At 43.8% G+C, this 18950-nt stretch overlaps 1 protein-coding gene across 3 annotated transcripts in view; it reads left to right on the forward strand.

Moving 5' to 3' along the window:
- LOC121540454 (cAMP-specific 3',5'-cyclic phosphodiesterase 4B) overlaps nucleotides 1–18950 on the forward strand; it is an 89268-nt gene that overhangs the window by 59759 nt on the left and 10559 nt on the right. The window contains exons 6-7 of one of the 3 annotated variants that reach the window (XM_041849328.2): nucleotides 6371–6483; nucleotides 17303–17396. In XM_041849328.2, the coding sequence (XP_041705262.1) occupies nucleotides 6371–6483; nucleotides 17303–17396 (207 nt within the window). Of the gene's footprint in view, nucleotides 1–6370; nucleotides 6484–11099; nucleotides 11337–16142; nucleotides 16601–17302; nucleotides 17397–18950 lie in introns of those variants that run through there. The other 2 variants (XM_041849329.2, XM_041849330.2) reach the window with 2 other exon arrangements.

Here is an 18950-nt window from a genome sequence, read left to right on the forward strand (position 1 = left end):
CAAAAAAAAAATAATTTAAAAGATTCATAGCCCAATTACCACACTTCCACCCAGTTGTTGTTGTTTTTTCCAAATGCTAATTGACGTTAGTGTAAAATAACCAGAGGGGACCTAGGGTTATTTGGTTCAGAGTTCTCTCTGTGTGTGCTGTGATAGTGAAGATTGTATCATCTGTTGGTTATAAGCCAGACCAGTAGGAGTCATGTTGGATGACTGTCAGATGCCTCCAAAGATGACCCCAAACTCTATTAACACAATAAACATCAGAGTGAGTTAGACATTGGTCTGATCGCTAGACGTTGATAGTGTGTCTCTAGTCAAACTCCACAGAGCCCAGTGGTGAACTAAGCCTTAATGGTTAACCCTAGTCTCAGTTAGTTGTCCTTTGGAGCCAGCAGGGCGTAGCTATGATGAGTGGGATGAGGACAGTGGCGAGGGATGGGGAGAGGGGCGAGGGATGAGGAAAGGGGTGAAGAGAAGGTGAGAAGGACGTTTGGAAGCCTTTATAGATCTGTGACGCAGTGTGGATCAGTGTCCCTGTGGACATCTGATGACCATATCATCGCATACCCAGCTGACCTCTACCAACATGCTTCAGCGAGGGGTCATCTGTGTAGGTGTGTGTGTGTGTGTGTGTGTGTGTGTGTGTGTGTGTGTGTGTGTGCTGTTTCTGGGATTTGGAAATGTGGGCAGAGTGTCCGCATTAAGTCATAAGTCATAATCTCATTGATAAATACAATAAACAGAGGATGTGTCCCAAATGGCACCCTATTCCCTATACGGTGCACTACTTTTGACCAGAGCCTGATAGTCCCTGGTCAAAAGTAGTGCAATATATATGGAATAGGGTGCCATTTGGGACACAACCAGAGAGAAGCCAGGCAGGCGCCTTCCCTCTCCTCATATCCAGTCAATCGTCTTTCTTAGAAAGAGTTGCTCATCACCTCACGGTCCTCAGGACTAACTCTGTTTTATTATGGCTGTTATACATGAAACAGGTAAGATCACCCTTGGCACAGCTGTGTATCAACCTACGTCACTGTTTGTGTGGGTATTTGATGTGGGTATGAAGCACATCAGATTAATTGTAAACATAGTATTCCCTTATTTGCAGATTATATGGTGCTGCAGAGAAAGTGTTGTTGCAGTACTAATGAGAAAAACAGAGTTCCTCAGAGTAGAGGTATGATCTCTCTGGTGGGAATAGAGAGAGGAAGATGCCAGAAGATATCAACAGAGTGATAAAGAATAGAATGCAAGTGTGTGTGTGTGTGTGTGTGTGTGCGTGCGTGCATGCGTGCGTGAGTGAGTGTGAGAGAGAGAGAGAGCGATGGGCCCTGGAGGACCAATGTCCTGTTCCTGTCTCTCTCCTCAAGGAGCATAGGGGGTTTCTGACAGGGGGACCACAACATCCGTCCTGTGTGTTCCTGGCCTAGGTTGTCATTGATGTAAAAGCTGGTTGTCAGGGATGTGAAAGCTGGTCATTAGTGATGTGAAGCTTCAGTAGTTTTAATGGGTAATAGTGAAACTGAGCCAGCCCCCTGCCCCCTCGTCTCCCATCCTCTACAGGAAACTGAGTGAGGAGTGTCTCAATCACAGCTGTCACACACACACACACACACACACACAAACCATAGCCCCCCACTCCATGCATCTGACACACACTTGTCCTGAAAGGACTTGACAGTACCACATAGACACAAACACAAGTGTGCACGGGCTCACATGCAGTGCCTTCAGAAAGTACAGTGCCTTCAGAAAGTATTCAGACCCCTTGACTTTTCCCACATTTTGTTGTTGGATTAAATTGATATTTTTTCTCACTCCCAATCCACATACAATACCCTATAATGACAAAGTGAAAACAGGTTTGTAGAAATGTTTGCAAATATATTTTTAATGCAATATAGAAATATCTCATTTACATATGTTTTCACACCCCTGAGTCAATACATGTTAGAAACACCTTTGGCAGCTGTGAGTCTTTCTGGGTAAGTCTCTAAGAGCTTTGCACACCTAGATTTTACAATATTTGCATAACGTTATTTTATTTTATTCTTCAAGCTCTGTCAAGTTGGTTGCCAAGTCTTGCCATAGATTTTCAAGCCAATTTACTGTAAGTCAAAACTGTAACCAGGCCACTCAGGAATATTCAATGTAGTGTTGGTAAGCAACCCGTGAACTTATTTGGCCTTGTGTCCTGCTGACAGGTTATGCCTGTGCTTAGCTCTATTCCGTTTAATTTTATCCAAAAAAATTCCTAGTCCTGGCCAATGAACGGCATACGCATAACATGATGAAGAGTGGTACTCAGTGATGTGTTGTGTTGGATTTTCCCCAAACATAATGCTTGTATTCAGGACATAAAGTTAATTTCTTTGCTACATTTTTTGCAGTTTTACTTTAGTGCCTTATTGCAAACAGGATGCATGTTTTGGAATAATTGTATTCTGTACAAGCTTTCTTATTTTCACTCTGTTATTTAGGTTAGTATTGTGGAGTAAATACAATGTTGATCCATCCTCAGTTTTCTCATATCATATCCATTAAACTCTGTAACTGTTTTAAATTCACTATTGGCCTCAATGTGAAATCTCGGAGCGGTTTCCTTCCTCTCCGGCAACTGAGTTAGGAAGGATGCCTGTATCTTTGTAGTGACTGGGTGTATTGATACACCATCCAAAGTGTAATAAATAACTTCACCATGCTCAAAGGGATATTCAATGTCTGCAATTGTTTTTTTTACCCATCTATCAATAGTTGCCCTTCTTTGTGAGGCATTGGGAAACCTCCCTGGTCTTCATGGTTGAGACTGTGTTTGAAATTCACTGCTAGACTGAGGGACCTTACAGATAATTGTATGTGTGGGGTACAGAGATGAGGTAGTCATTCAAAAATCATGTTAAACTCTATTATTGCACACAGAGTGAGTCCGTGCAACTTATTATGCTATTTGTTAAGCACATTTTTACTCCTGAACTTATTTAGGCTTGCCATATAATAATAATAATAATATGCCATTTAGCAGACGCTTTTATCCAAAGCGACTTACAGTCATGCGTGCCATAACAAAGGGGTTCAATACCTATTGACTCAAGACATTTCAGCTTTTCATTTTTAATTCATTTGTAAACATTTCCCAAAACATAATTCCATTTTGACATTATGGGGTATTAATTTGGGCAGCGCCAGCTGCAAATACCAAATAGATAATTGTTAAATTGCGACTGTCAGTGCAAAGCAGAGAGACCCAGCCAGGCATATTTTTATTTATTTCTGTATAGATAGGAGTAAGCTAATTAGGCTAGATAATTTTGGCAATTTAATTCAATTTACTTTAGGGAAAGCTTAGCTTCCCCTAGCCTTATGGACACGCCGCTTATACCTTTTAACGAAGCACATGATGATGTTTTCATCTGATTGTCAAACAATCACTTAACAAAGGCGCTCCTGTAGGCTACCCGCGCACATTCGTTCACTCCCAAAATAATGTCAGCATCCAAACCCCAACAGTGCACTGTGCACCCGCAATTTGATGAATGGAAAGAGACATCAGTTACAAAACACCTACGTGTATTGTAATGACATTCTGCAATTGTCATTAGGGCCTACACTTGTAGCCTGAATTGATGCATCCACTGTTGTCCACGCGCGCCTCGGTCTCGGCCACTCATCTCCACCTTGTCCTTGAGCGTCTCGGCCACTCATCCCCCCGCCTTGACAAAATGTAAGTGTTCTCCTCAAACCATAATGCAGTTTGGAGCATATTACACCCAGTTTCCAGTCAATTCGCACATTTTTCATGCAGCTGACATGCAGTAATGTTAAATAATGGTGTAATAGTCTATAGTTTTTGGGGGCATGTTATATTAATTGGGATAGGCTCACGTTTTACTGGGACTGCGTACCCTCACTATTTATTTTACCCGGACGTCATACTGGACCGTTCCGCCTTACTTTCACCCCTGGCTGTAACAAAATGTGGAAAAAGTCAAAGGGTGTGAATACTTTCTGACGCACACACACACACACACAGAGAGAGAGATTATGGGAGAACAGGATATGTGGCTGGAAGTTCCATTTCAAGAATGATGAGAGATGAAAGATGAGCGAGATAGAGTCACCCATCTGTCATAGTTTCCTTACTGACATTGAGATCTATCCTCTCTGTCTGCTTGGATGTTCAACTCCTTGTTAGATGGAGGTTTTATGTTTGTGTGCCTAAGCATATACAGTATGTACAGTATTTGAGTCTTAATCATCTGTCCGTGAGTGTGTGTCTCTGTGTGTATGCATATGCATTCATATACATCTGCATATGTGTGTGTGTGTATGTGTGTGCGTGTGCGTGTGTGTTTCCTGGCTGTGGGCCCCTGAAGGCCAGATGTGTCTGGGATTGTGATCAGAGTGTTCCTTGTGACTGTGAGTGTGTGTGTGGAGGAGAGGTGGTGAAAACCCCCCTCTTACGTGTATGTGGTAAGTTAGACTTACTGGGCCTTTTCACAGCTGCTTCCCCAGCCCAGATCCACTAATGTCAGACCAGACCAGCCTATAGGTTGTGCCAGCCCAGCCCTAGTCCAGACTAGACCAGCCATGCAGGACTAGGATTTTATAACTCTCTAAAACATCACACTAACCTCAATGGAGGGAAAATACCACCAAACTCTCACGGAACTGTCCATTTTACCTTATGGAATATGGAATGCCAAATCCAAATGTCACCCATCTAACTGCAAAACAACTCAAATGTTGTTTTATCAGTATACTGTAGTAACAAACATAACTGTACTTGAGTAACCAATGTCACAGTTTGTAGTTACACAAGTGAAACAACAAATCGAATCTGGTCAGTTATAAAAGGGACTTCGTATACACATCAGGCTTCATTGTTTTTGTGACATACTGTCTGTTTGAACGTATCCTAACTGGAGTTATTGTTATGTGTTAAGCTTCTGTGTACACTATCATAGCTCACTTTTTGACCCTGTTGTAGGCTGTCTGGCGAGCTCATTTACAGTAAGCATGTTTACAAATGATAAAATCTCAGTCCGTTTGTGCCATTTATCCCATCATCGCTTCCCCACAACAGATTAACTGGCAAAGTCATATCCATGGCAACATTATGTATGCTAACGTCTTGCATGGACAAGACACTGTAGCCTGTATACACACTGCAAGCTAGACAGACCCATGAGAACTAATAGATTAACATAGTGCATCACGTGTATTGAGAGCAGTGCTGTGTGGGAGAATATTGATGTACAGTAGCAGAGTCCCCCATACTCCTCCAACCTTCCAGTACTCTGCTCCAGGGTTTACCCCAGCCCAGACCCAGCCTCCTGCCTTACAGAGGAAAGGATTGATTGAGTTTGCAAACAGCCCGCGGCCTCAGTCTCTCTCCTCTCCTCTCTCTGTAGTAGGCCGGGAGAATGCTATAATGCCCTTGTATCTCTCATGTTTTGGTGAGCAAACATTCGCTCCCCTTTGATGGCTGGGAGATCAGAGCGGGCGTAACATTCTACGCGGCCACGCTAAGGTCGGCACTACCGCGGGGTCTGCTGCAGTGTGCTGTGTTGTGCCGCGGCAGCTAGGAGACCCAGAACACACAGTCGAACACAGAGCAGTGAGCACAAGGCTAGCCTGTGTGTGTCTGGGAGAGGGCAACACATCACCCCCTCTTCCCTTCCACCACCACCCCAGCTAACCCCAACACCCCCTCCTCTCCTCCTCTCTGGCCCAATGTCTCCCAGCACTGACTCTGTCTAGCCTGGAGACTTCTCCCTGAATTAATCCGTGGCTAGGCTTTACGAAATTATGGAGATCTATATAAAGTGTTGTATTTGAATCTGTTATGCAGAGATATATCACATTTCCTTTGGTGTGCAAAGTGCAAGATAGTTTATGATGGGAGCGTGTATGAGTCTGGAGGTGTCTGTTTTCCTGAGAGGGGTCCGGTTTCCTGCTCTCAAAGTTGGTTTCTGTAAATTAGTTGGGGGTGGGGGAGGCTGTGCAGTGCATCTGAGAGAGAGTAGTGAAAAAAAATACTAAAATAAAAATAAAAACTCAGTCAGTCAGTCAGTGAGCGAGCCAGTAACATTGTTTGAGAGAGAGAGTGCAGCAACTGTGGCGTCCCGCTCTGCTCTCTATAGAGCTCACCACTAGCTGTTAGCACTAGCCTTTAGCCGTTAGCTGTTAGCCTCAGTGTTAGCCTTGCTTACGATGAAAGAGCATTGTGGCCGTGTGCCCCCTCTGCCTCTGCCACCCCCGGGCCCGACCGCCGTGCAGCAGCCCCCCTGCCAGCCTCTCTCACCTTGCCCTTCCCCTCCGTACCCTGCTGACTACTTCCCTGTGTCTGTGTGCCTGTTGACAGATGAGTCGTACCAGAAGCTAGCCATGGAGACCATGGAGGAGCTGGACTGGTGTCTGGACCAGCTGGAGACCATCCAGACCTACCGTTCTGTCAGCGACATGGCCTCCAACAAGGTAAGACTCAAACTCGCTGTATAAACGATACACAGCCACTGTACCTCTGCCCTTCAAGTCTACAGCTACTGCTAAGCTGGTTTTGAAGAGCAGGGTCCCAAATATCATGCATGGTGCTTCTGCCTGTGAATCTGTACGTTTGCAAGGGCACCCCTGCACCTCACAAGAGCATTTTGACTTATATCTTCCTGTTGAAACCCCCTGTAGACCTACAGTATATCAACTACATACCTTGAGTATACTGCACCACTGACTTTCAAGCTTGCTTTCAACCGCTGCTGCATTGGCTTGAAGGAGCTGGCAACTAGATATCATATATCATACGTTCAGGACCCCAAATCAAACTGTGGATTTATATTGTTTTTTCCTGTTGAAACCAACGGGATATTAAGTTGCTGGGTGGTTTTGAAAGTGTATTGCTATTTCTTGACAGCAGTGCCAGCCAGGGGACAGGTCAGCAGTGTACTTCTACAATATGTACAAGTACCCTGTATCACGTTTCAGGAGAAGACTCAGATGCAGACAGTGTTGAAGTAACAAAAGTTTATTACAAAAACAGGGGGCAGGCAAACGACAGGTCAAGGGCAAGCAGAGGTCAGTAATCCAGATCAGAGTCCAAAATGTACAGAACGGCAGGCAGTCTCAGCGTCAGGGCAGGCAGAGGTCAATAATCCAGGGTGGTGGGACAAGGTACAGAACGGCAGGCAGGCTCAGGGTCAGGGAAGACAGAATGGTAAAAACCAGGAAAACTAGAAAACAGGAACTTGAGAAAGACAGGAGCAAGAGGAAAACCGCTGGTAGGCTTGACGAAACAAAACGAACTGGCAACAGCCAAACAGAGAACACAGGTATAAATACACAGGGGATAATCCCTTGAAGATGGGCGACACCTGGAGGGGGGTGGAGACAATCACAAAGGCAGGTGAAACAGATCAGGGTGTGACACCCTGCATGGCCCCTCTCATGCTTGTGTTCTGACAGTATGTGCTTGTGAATAGTGTGCAGTAGGTGCTAGGGGCTTGCAGGTCTCTTCATGTCTGTAGTGCACTTGGGTCTGCAGTTCACTCTATGTGTTGTTATGTTATATATTTTGCTAAAGGACCAGTTGTGTATACACCCATACAAAAAAAACACGTCAAATTTGCAGTTTCACATGTTGAGCTTAAATTTCAGGTGAAACCATATTTTCACGTTTTAAATTTAGTGTTCACATGTTAACACCAACTTTTCACGTGAGAAGAAAGCATGTTTTCACCTCACGTGAATTGCAGTTATCTGTTTCACATTTGAAAATCAATCACGTGAAAATCAATCACATGAAAATCAAATTTGCAGTTTCACATGTAAGAAAATCTCACTTTCACGTATGGAATTGCATTTTCACTTGTAAAAAACAAACGTGTAAAAATAACATTTGCAGTTTCATATGTAAGAAACATTAACATGAAAATTGAACTTTCACATGTGGAATTGCAAGTTGACATGTGGTGGTGAAATAGTGTTATTCTTCTCACATGTGAAACTGTGGTGTTAACATGTAGTAGTAGTATTGGTTCCACATATGGAATTGCAAATTCTGTAATGCCATTCTATAAAAAGGTAACTTAGCCTACCTGAGTATAATTATAAAAAATAATTATTAATTATTTCTGAGCCGTCCATTCTGACTGTTACTGCTGCAGGCGCATGCCTCTCTTCTTCATACGTCAGTGACCTTTGGAAGAAGCCCAGAGAAAATAACATGGTAGCTAGCACTCCGTGTCTCCTTATTTATCATTTTTAACATGTTAAAATTAGCGCTGTCAGTTAATGAGTTAACTCAAGTTAACTTTTGTAAGTTTAGTGCACATTTTATTTTATCACATTGTCTGAAAGCATTCAAAATACACTGAAAACATCCAAAATACATAATATATACAGAGAAAAAAAAAACAATGCTACGTCAAAACAAGTTGACTTTGAGGTTAAAGAAAAAGTGTTTATCAATTTACCTGATTTTGCTAACCGTTACTTTGGACAAAATCAAAACGGCAATATTCTTGTAATGCTTTTTGTATAAAATATCTTAAATTACAGCTCAATTTGTGCAAATTATGAATTTGCGATTAATCATGATTAATCACAGCAAATCCTGCGATTAAACTCGATTACATTTTGAATAGTTTGACAGCCCTAGTTGACATTAAAATGTGAAAATGCACATGTGAAACTGTAGCGGACATGAGTCGGTCATGGTTGCTTATGGTCACGTGTTGAGGTAGCCCCTCTGTGACTTCAAAATGAGTGTTGGTCCTCTTGGTTGAATGGACAAGACATTGGATTCTCCAGTGGGAGACCCATGTTCTAATCCTGCCAGTTACTAGCGCACATGTAAAAGTTGTTATTTCAAATGTTGGGAAACCATGTGTCTTAGTCATGTGAAAATGTCACATCTTATAATTTGTCACTTGTTCTTTTCATATTTTTTTGTTGTAAGGGCATACAGTAATGTGACAATTGTAACACCAAAGATCTGTACATATTTTTGTGATAGTTTTGTGTTGTGGAAGAAGATAAGTAGACATTGAAAGAATAAAGGCGAGAGGCTGTAAAAGTTGTTTCCAGAGTGTCCTTTGATTGTTGCATGCTCATCTGCAACTCAGCTGCATATTTGTTTGCAAGTTATTTAACCACTGTATCTCACAGAAATAAGGTGCAATTTTCCATACGAATATGTCCTGCTCAATTCAATGCAATTTCAAGTTTGCTCCTGTTAAATTTAGCAAGCATAGCAAGAGAGTGTTTTTGGATTACTGTGTCTTTGGGTAAATGGAGAGTGTGTGTGTGTGTGTGTGTGTGTACTTGTCTTCCTACCTTATCATCACCCGAATGTCCCGACAAGGTAGGAAAACCTTTTTGAAAAGTCAGGACTTTTTTCATGTCCTGAATTTGTTGAATTGCTATTTTAAGCGTAAGGGTTAGGTTTAGGGTTTTGGGGGTTAGGGTTAGGGTTAAGGTTAAGGGGTAGGGGTAGGGTTAGTGTTATGGTTAGGTTTAGGGTTAGGGTTAGAGTTAGGGGCTAGGGAAAATGTGATTTTGTTATGGTCAAATATTTTTACTCTCCAAAAAGTCCAGAAATGTTACGAAAATAAAAGAGATGCCGAGGACCCTTTGGCTGTGTGACTGTCTTCCTGTCTCCTTCCTGATACCCGCTCAGACCAGACTACAATAGAGCTCCCAGAATGCCTTGGGGCAGGGTTAATGGCCCTGTTTATTTGGCCCATTGCTGATGTCATCAGGACACACGCAGGACAGAAGGGACTTTTACTAAAGACAATGGAGGAGCTTGCACGCGCACACACACACACACATACACACACACACACTTCATAGGGACTGACTGACTGACAGACAATACAGACTTAGAAAGTTATTGTCGCTGGGCAAATGAGGTTTAGTCACTCAACAGACACTGAACAACGGACAGATTATCGATTCAAACTCCTTCACCTTGGTTGAAAAAAGGCCCAAAACAAGAAACACACAGAGCCAGACTGAGAAGCCATCCCAGCATTAACAGTCACATGGATAGACTAAATGATGGGGAGCAGACTGACTGAGGGAGGAGTTACTGATGGATGCTGATTCAAACTGTTCCGATTCAGTCTTCAGAATCTCCCTGAATCTCTCGTCTACTGTATCTTCCTGTGCTGATTCAGTTCCCTGTCTTCAGATTCATCTCCCCATACTGGTTCTGCTTCGGCCATTATTTGGCCCATTGGGATGAGAGATAAGATAACAGCAGACACTCTTAGACCAGACCCTTAGTCCAACACACGGTAGGGAGAGGTTATCTTAAAATACATAATGTGTGTGTACCATTAGATACCCCACTGACCTCATTGAACAGTCTTTGTGCATGGTCGAGACACTTGATCAAACCCATCTCCTTTGCCTTGTTTTTAATGTAACTTTCACAGAGTAGCATTGAGCAAGATGCCTGCTGCATTCACTGTTATGAAGAGAATACAAATGTGTCTTAGAATACAGTTTTCAGATGACGTTGGTGACAAAATTCTTGAAGATCTGACAGCATTTGAAACCTAAGTAAAGGGCGGTTGAAAGTCTACAGACATTTAGACTAATTCCAGTAAAACGCCCAAGGTAAAGAGCATCGAACTTTGTCAGTGTCTGTTTGTCTGGCCCTATGACTGTATTGGATTGCCTGGAAGTGATGTGCTCTTGCTCAGACTTGCAGCTTCCGTGTAGGAGTCAAGAACAATTTAAAGTTTGACTGTTCCTTTTCCGAGTCTGGGTTTCAAACTCTCACCTGTATTAGTTTTAGCAGGTCAAATCAAGAGAAATAGGTAATCTTTTTTTTTAACTGCTTTTCAAGGAAACACACTGTTTGGACTAACAATAGGAATATCAGAATGATCATGATTTTGTTATCAGTGTTACTGACAGTGTAAACAATGTTACCCTGATGCTGGTTGCTGCAACACTGGGTTAGAGAACAGGCAGTAGACTGTCAGGGGGAGAGAGGCGGAACTACCCGAGAGAGTGTGTGTGTGTGTGTGTGTGTGTCGGGCAGAAGTCACACACGCACTCACACACAGACACACACACTCAGCTACCTCGCTATAGAGTAGGCTAGTCAGAGAACCCAACTCAAAGTGAGTCAGTAGAGCTATCGCGTTTCCTAACCCTCCCCACGTCAGAGTCTGAGGCTTGGCCCTTACTCACAGTTTCAGTACATACAGACGCTGCTTCCACGAGCCCCGGCACTCTGCAGGACTTAACCCAACAAGATGGGAGCCTGCTGCCTGGAAAAGAAAGAGAGAAAGTTAGGGAAACTTAACGGCTGGAGAAAGGTAAAGTTCAAATTATTTTGGAATGGTTGAAGCTTTTTCCTATTTTGAAGCTTTTAATGCACTTTTCTGATCAATTTTTTGGAGGGAAAGCTATTAGCGCATTCATACTGAAGAATTAAGTTCTTTCTCACATCATATGCAGTTGCTTTGGGGTTTTGCCAGTGCTGTATGGTAGGCCTATACTGAGTTGAGTTTTATTTTATGCTGCTTCTAACCAAGTCTTGGGGAAAAGTTATTTGTCTGCCTGCAAGTCTTTATAATTATATTTTGTGTACACTTGGGATATTTTGTAAGATAAATTAATGTAATGCTGGTCCTTTGTCTTGACTGGACTGACTACAGTAGAGTGCACCACGGCTCAAAGCTGGAACAGTCTGGGATGCTTTGTCTGAATAGGGCTACCAGTGCCCTGCAGATAGACTCAAGTCTTTGTGGGTCTCTCAGTTGAGTTTCTGTGCTATGGCTTTCAGGGTTCACTGATTAATTTTAATCAGTAAATTGATTAGTAAAATATTAGTAAAATATTAAAGTAGACTTTTTGAGTCCTTGAGAGTTGTGAGACAGCTGGTTGCCTGAGATGCTTAAAGTTTACTTCAGATTTTCCATGTTCATGGAATATATTTAAATCTGAATTCCTTAATTAATAGAATAACAAAGCCATCACCCCACCTGTGTTTTGGTAAAAAAAAAAGCTGAGGGATGGTCCTGGAGAAATGTAACCACTTCAAATAATCCAAAGCAAGAGTTATGTATGCAAGCACTGACCATCCATGATATCAAAATTGTGGTTTTAACTATGTTTTGAGGCTATACATTTTTTGTCTACATTTACTTTGTTTACAAACATTGGAGTAAAACAAACTTATATTTTGGTGTCTGATTGGGTAGAACAGTTGAACTAAAAAGGTCAAAAAATTGATGTAGCAACTAAGGATTGTAGCTTTAAGGACATTGTTGTTGCTCTGTTGTTATTCTCTGAAATGTCTTCCACTATTCCCTCCACCTTGGTCGGAACAACTGGGATGTGTGGAAAGAGAATAACAAGCATGAGCTGAACGGATGGAGAGAGATCGATACATAGTTTATCTCCGGAGAATCTGAATGTCTCCAAACTAAGTTGTTGAGTTAATGAAGAAAGTGGCCTGCTTGATAAGTGGTGTTTCCATGCCCTGCCAATACCACCTGCCAATGCCCTGTAAGGTGGTTTCTTGGCAGAGTTTTGAAAGAGTTGACATCTGTGGTTGAAAATGGTGAGGTGGTATTGAATACCTAATAACGCCTACACCTATAGGCCATGATAAGTGGGTTAGTACAGCGTATCTAACTGATCTCTGTAGGTTGACATACAGCTGCTAAACACAACTGAAAACCACTCTGAGCTCTCTGACAGCCTGCACTGATGGGAAATTAAACACTCTGTGTCAGTGTTGAGTAATATGACTTATATTTTCCTTATTTGTTAAGCCTCTCTTTTTCTCTTTAATCATCTCTTTTCCACGTTCTCTGGTATCATGCAGTTCCTCAATTACTCAGATGATCTTATTTGTGGGCTAATGATGGCATACCTATGTATACACATGCTTACACGCAGACGCTCACGCACACACATAAACAGACACACATTGCCATCGCAGCCAGAGCCAGGCGGTTGTGAGTCTGTCAGAGGAAGTTAAAGGTAGTGTGGATCCAGGCTCTGTGGGGTTGCTCTCTAAACTTACTGCCCTCATCCCTGAGGAAACATATGTCACTGTCTATCTTACCCCATCATAACCACTGTGTAATCACTGTGCGCCATATGTTTGCCAAGGCTGGGGAATCAAGCGCAACTAGATAAGATTACCTGGCGCCGAAGTTTTGTGTTATTCCGTAACATTTGATAAAACCGTGGAATTGTACTCTACAAATTCTACATCTTGAGCAAGAGTCATATTTTCACTTCTATGGAAGTAGTGTTAAATTCAACAATGTCAACTTAGCTGAGAAGTCCGTCAGTGTTCAGCAGTGACTGTTAGTCTGTTCAGCTGACAATATGAGGACACAGTGTCCACTAGTGGCGGAAAGAGGACATTAAATCTAATTTTGAGTTTGTGGCCATCAGTGGTGTTATAAACTCAAGTAATTTCAAAAGATGCCACAAGACATGCACTGTCCTGTACACCTCTGTCTGTCTGTCTGTCTGTCTGTCTGTCTGTCTGTCTGTCTGTCTGTCTGTCTGTCTGTCTGTCTGTCTGTCTGTCTGTCTGTCTGTCTGTCTGTCTGTCTGTCTGCCTGCCTGCCTGCCTGCTTGATTGTATGCCTGCCTGCCTGTATGCCTGACTGCTCTCCACTGTGTCCTGTCCTATAGGATCATATCTGAATGAAGGGACTTTTTTCACAATGAAATGCCATCACCATTCAGTTCTATACTGGTTCTGCTGCAAAGGCTTCTGGGAAACACAGTGGCTCTCTGCTGGATCTCCCCCACCCCTTGCAGCTAAAGGGGAGAGAGGCAGGGTGAGAGAGAATGAAAATTAGAGTGGAAATAGAAAGAGAAAGGTTACAGTCATAGAGCGAGAGAAAGAACAGTGTGAACAATCAGAGAGAGAGAGAGAGCTCTCTGAGCCCATTCTCTCACGGTGAGCTCCTGTGTCAGAGGCCACAGCATATCTGTATGAAGCATCAACACTCAGCTCATCCAATATTAACATCAACTCTCATTCTCATTCTCAGTCAGCTCATAGAGATTACCTTGGGTGGGGGATACCTAAACAGATCAACACTGAGAGAGAGGAGGGGGAGAGATGCAGTGGGGATGCAGCACACACTGTATGGGCTGGGATGTGTGTGGTACAGGGATGTGACAAATGCTGTGCTGTGTGTTCAGCAGAGCTGTTGTTGAGTCCTGATGAGAGGAGATGGCAGTGTCGTTGTTTAGCTTTAGTTGTTCCTCTCTCCACCACGTCGCAGAGACATCCCCCACTGTTATAATTCTCATATTATTATTATTATGTATTATCTAACGAGGGCTTCTTACATTTTACATTACATTTCAGTCATTTAGCATCCAGAGTGACTTACAGTTAGTGAGTGCATACATTATTTGTTTATTTTATTTTTCATACTGGCCCCCCGTGGGAATCGAACCCACAACCCTGGTGTTGCAAACGCCATGCTCTACCAACTGAGCTACATCCCTGCCGGCCATTCCCTCCCCTACCCTGGACGACGCTGGGCCAATTGTGCGCCGCCCCATGGGTCTCCCGGTATTTTATTTCCTCCACCCTCCTCCCTTTCTCTGGTTCGCTCGTCTTTGCAATGGGAGGATAATCTGGACGCTTTGATCTCTCCCTCATCATTCCCAACGCGTATTCCGCTCGATCGGAGACTCCTGGGAAAGTTTTGTTTACCGTTTCCTACAGATGAGCACTTATATGAGAACACTCAGTTTCACAATCATGGATATTCCTCTCTCCAAACTGGATGATTGTTTCACAATAAGCATTAAGAAACCTTGCTGAGAGGAAAGGAAAGTGAAACTATATTGAGATGATAGCTGATAGCTCTTTTTGCGGATGGCCTCCAGTCTTTGCCTGTCTGTTTGTTTGTTTATATCTGCTCCTCCAAGGGCAGCCAGCCCATTGATTGTAGGAAAGAGAGAGAGAGGCGAGACACCAGGATGAATGACACTGTTGGGAAGTGGCAGCAGGAGAGAAATTGACATGTAAGTGACTGGAAGAGGGAAGGAGGAATGGGGAACTAGTGATTTTCACTCAGCAGTGAACCACTGGTGTGTCCTCGTGACGGCTGGGCTGCCTCGCTGGTGTTCGGAGGGGGAAACCTCTCGCTGAAACAGCCACCAGCCAGCCGCACCACTCTCTCTGGTCACGTGACACTGTTGCCATGGCGTTGGGATGTTCTGGTAATTGGCGTACACAGACAGGAAATAGGGAGAGAGAGAGAGAGAGTTGGGGGCTGATCTGATGTCAACCCAAATTGGTGAAGGATGCAATTATCTACCATTCTCTCTCTTTGGTGTTTTCTCTCGCTTTTCTCTTGCTCCACGGTTGTGTATAAATAGCCTGCCACAGACACCCTGACAACCTCTAATGTTATTATGTGCTGTGGATAATGAACAGCCACTGTGGTCCTGCTGACAGATGTCAGGCAATAGAAAGAGAGAAAATGAAAAAAGAGTGTACACTGTCCACATTTATAAAAAAAAATTGCCCTTCCTTCTCATTTCTCCCAGTGACACACGCATCCCCCATGCTTCCCTCAATACTCTATTAAAAATGGCTGAATGGCAGCACTAGTCTCTAGTCCTCTGGCAGAGAGATAAGAAAGAGAGGCTTTCCTCATCCTTGCTTATGTCAGGGAGGAGGGAAGTGGGTTATCTGCAGTGGCAGGGCTGCAGAGAAGAGGAGGGGAAGAGAGGAGAGAAGGATAGAGGAGAGATCCTGTATCCTGTATCTCTGGCTCCCATTCCCACCCCTCCCCACTGCCGGGCTGTGCTGCTGGGGGCTCCCCCCTCCGCTCTGCTCTGCTTTCCTCTGCTTTCTGTCAAATCATGTGTGCTGTGTGCAGCATGTTGCTGGGGATGGCAGACTAAAAGCATGGGGAAAAGAGACAGAGAAGGGGGGACCGAGCAAGAGAGACAGAGAGAGAGAAATGGAGGGAGGGAGAGAGAGAGAGCTGCAGCAGTGAGAGTACAGTGGAGATAGACTAATATAGCAGAGGAAGCCCCCCCTCTAGTCAAATGAGCATCGCAGTGCTTTTCTATTTTTTTCCTCTCCTAGTCCTCTCTCCATCCCAGCGTTTCTTCCCTCCTCCCCTCATCTATTATTCATCAGTGCTCAGAGCCCCCCTACCTCAGATCTAGCTTGTAACTCCATAGCTCAAGCTGCTGCCCAGCTCTGTGGATCTCCTAGCCCAGGACGGAGCTCCTTACCCTGGCTAAAACACCTAGCCTGCTCCCCTCTCTTCTTACCTAGACATGGAGACCCTCACTGAGACCTCTGCTGAGAGAGAGAGCGACCAGTCATCTTTATCTAGCTGTTCTATTAGCCGTTGAGCCACAATACCAAGGGTGCAGAGAAGAGGAGAGAAGAGGGGGATTTTTTTGAGCACTAGAGGAATCCCGTTCATCTGCCTCTCTCTATATTACCGCGGTGGATTACGGTACTGCTACGGCTGTTGCTGGCTCGCTGTCCTGTAGGGAGGGAAAAACGGGGTCCAAAATGCCTGAAGTGAACTACCTGTTGTCTGTTTCTTGGGGTTACATTAAGGTGTGTATTGTATCGTTAGCTTACGTAGCTGCTCGGGATAACGTTACATTACTCTGTCGTTACTTTTGGGTTTTGGTGTTTGAGCTGTTATAGTATTTTGGTGGTCTCTGTGTTCTAGAGCTGTGTGGTTGGGTTGTGGTTGTGTTCTTTGCAGTGTGATGGCCGTGTGGTCTGATAGAACAGAACTGGTGTTATCTAGCTGAGCTGAGTCTCCATCTTGCCTGCAGCTCTTCAGAACTGAATAGTGTTGCTGTGGATGGGGCTAGGGATCTCTCTCTCTCTGAAAAACACACACAGACAGATGCTGCTGCAGTGGTGGTGCTTCCCCACATTCCCATGCAGAACCTGTGTCGTATGCATGGTTTTCTCATAGACTGCAGATTTGCAGATTTTCCCCAATATGAACCATAAACCATGAATGTGAAACTTACCAGATGAATCTGCACTGCATAATATGATGCTCAAGGGGTTTGATTTGTTATATGAAAACAATGTAATTGTTATTTTCCAACTCCCTTTTGTACTGATTCTGTGTAATGTCTAGAGATTTGTTTAGAGATTTTGTTTAATGTTTGTATAAAGCTTGAATATAGAAATTAACAGTGACCAAGTTTTTCCATGGAATCTTCCTGCACCATATTTTCTTCCAGGTTTTCCAGTTGTTTCCAGGATCCTGACCTTTTCCCCCTCTTTTCTTTCCAGTTCAAGAGAATGTTGAATCGGGAGCTGACACACCTATCAGAGATGAGTCGCTCCGGCAACCAGGTGTCCGAGTTCATCTCCAACACCTTCCTAGGTAAAGCCCTGATCACAAACACACATACACACACACACACACTCATTAGGTCAGCGTTTCCCAAACTCAGTCCTGGGGACCCCAAGGGATGCACATTTTGGTTTTTGACGTAGCACTACACAGCTGATTTAAATTATCAAAGTTTGATGATGAGTTGACTCTTTGAAGTTTTGGAAACCCTGCATTAGGTAAATTAATGTCCTTTTGATGCCTGACTGTTCCCACACACTTCTTATAGACTGATAAAGATCAATCGTACACACATTATCTGTCACAAAAACACACTTTAATACACCCACACAAATACATATGCACCCACATACCTTATACCTCACATATATGTGTGCAGTATACCGCAGTGTGTCTGTGGGGTTCTCCCTCCATTTTGTCTGAGTCTGGCTGTGGCTGGCTGTCTGCTTGTTGCTGGCATATACTGTAAAACACTGCATCATTAACTCTGGTTAGTATTTTTATGACACATACATCGCTCTAAATGCCTATTCAAACCAAATCAGATAGGAAAAGCTTGAAGCTTTGAGATGGTTCGCTGGCTACGCACTTCATAGTGAGGTGCCTCTGCTGCTGTTTGATTGACAGCTGAGACTTCTAGGCAACATCAGAGCCAGTGGATATAGATAGATCGAGAGAGAGGGGTGGTTGGAGGTTCCAGTCGTGACTCTGTGGATGCCTCCCAAATGGCACCCTATTCATTATATAGTGCACTACATACGGAATAGGGTGCCTTTTGGGACACATGATGTGTGTGATTGAAGAGAAAGGACAGAGACAGGTAGAAGAAGAGACAATATGGTTGTCCGTGGCGTGCTATCTATCTGTGTATGTCCTGTACCGTGTGTGATGCGCCGCCATCTGAATCCAATCCTATCTAGTCGAAAGTGGGTGGATTATCCCACTGCAGCATCTGAGCTAGAGAAGATGGGGGAGAGATTGGGAGGGGGGAAATGGAGAGAGATGGAGAGAGATGGAGGGACTGGTATTCCGCAGTTGAGGTGCGGCGGGGGCACGGTGGAACCCCCTCATGAAAACTGAGCAGCCCATTCGGTGACTCATCCCCCTGTTAATGTATCTCTCGCTTTCTTTGCCCCCATCCCCCCTCGCTCCCTCCATCTCTCCATGCCTGAGGAAGTTAGTGCATAGATCAGACACAGATGGGAGATGGGAGTTTCTACCTCTCTCCCGCTCCATAGTTCCCTGTGGGACAGAGCAGTAGGAGTGGGTTAGAGCTGGAGCTGGTTGGCGCCATGTTGATATGGGAAAGAGAAGCAGAGGAAAGCAGACAGACAGCTGGTAGTTTGTCCTGAGCTCATCGCTGACCATTGATTGGAATTATATTTATAATTATATTACAGCTCATTGTTTCTTTAGAAAACAAAGGCAAGGGGATAAAATGGTTGACATTTATGGCTGCCTTATTCAAGTCTCCCTCTCTACAACACACAAACCATTTTCCACCCAAATTGTTGTTCATATTGTAAAGTCATCCTGGGATGCCTTGTTAATCCTCTGGTTGATCCCTTTATAAGTGAGTGCATC

This window comes from Coregonus clupeaformis, chromosome 26 (genome assembly GCF_020615455.1).
Source record: "Coregonus clupeaformis isolate EN_2021a chromosome 26, ASM2061545v1, whole genome shotgun sequence".
Lineage (NCBI taxonomy): Eukaryota > Metazoa > Chordata > Actinopteri > Salmoniformes > Salmonidae > Coregonus > Coregonus clupeaformis.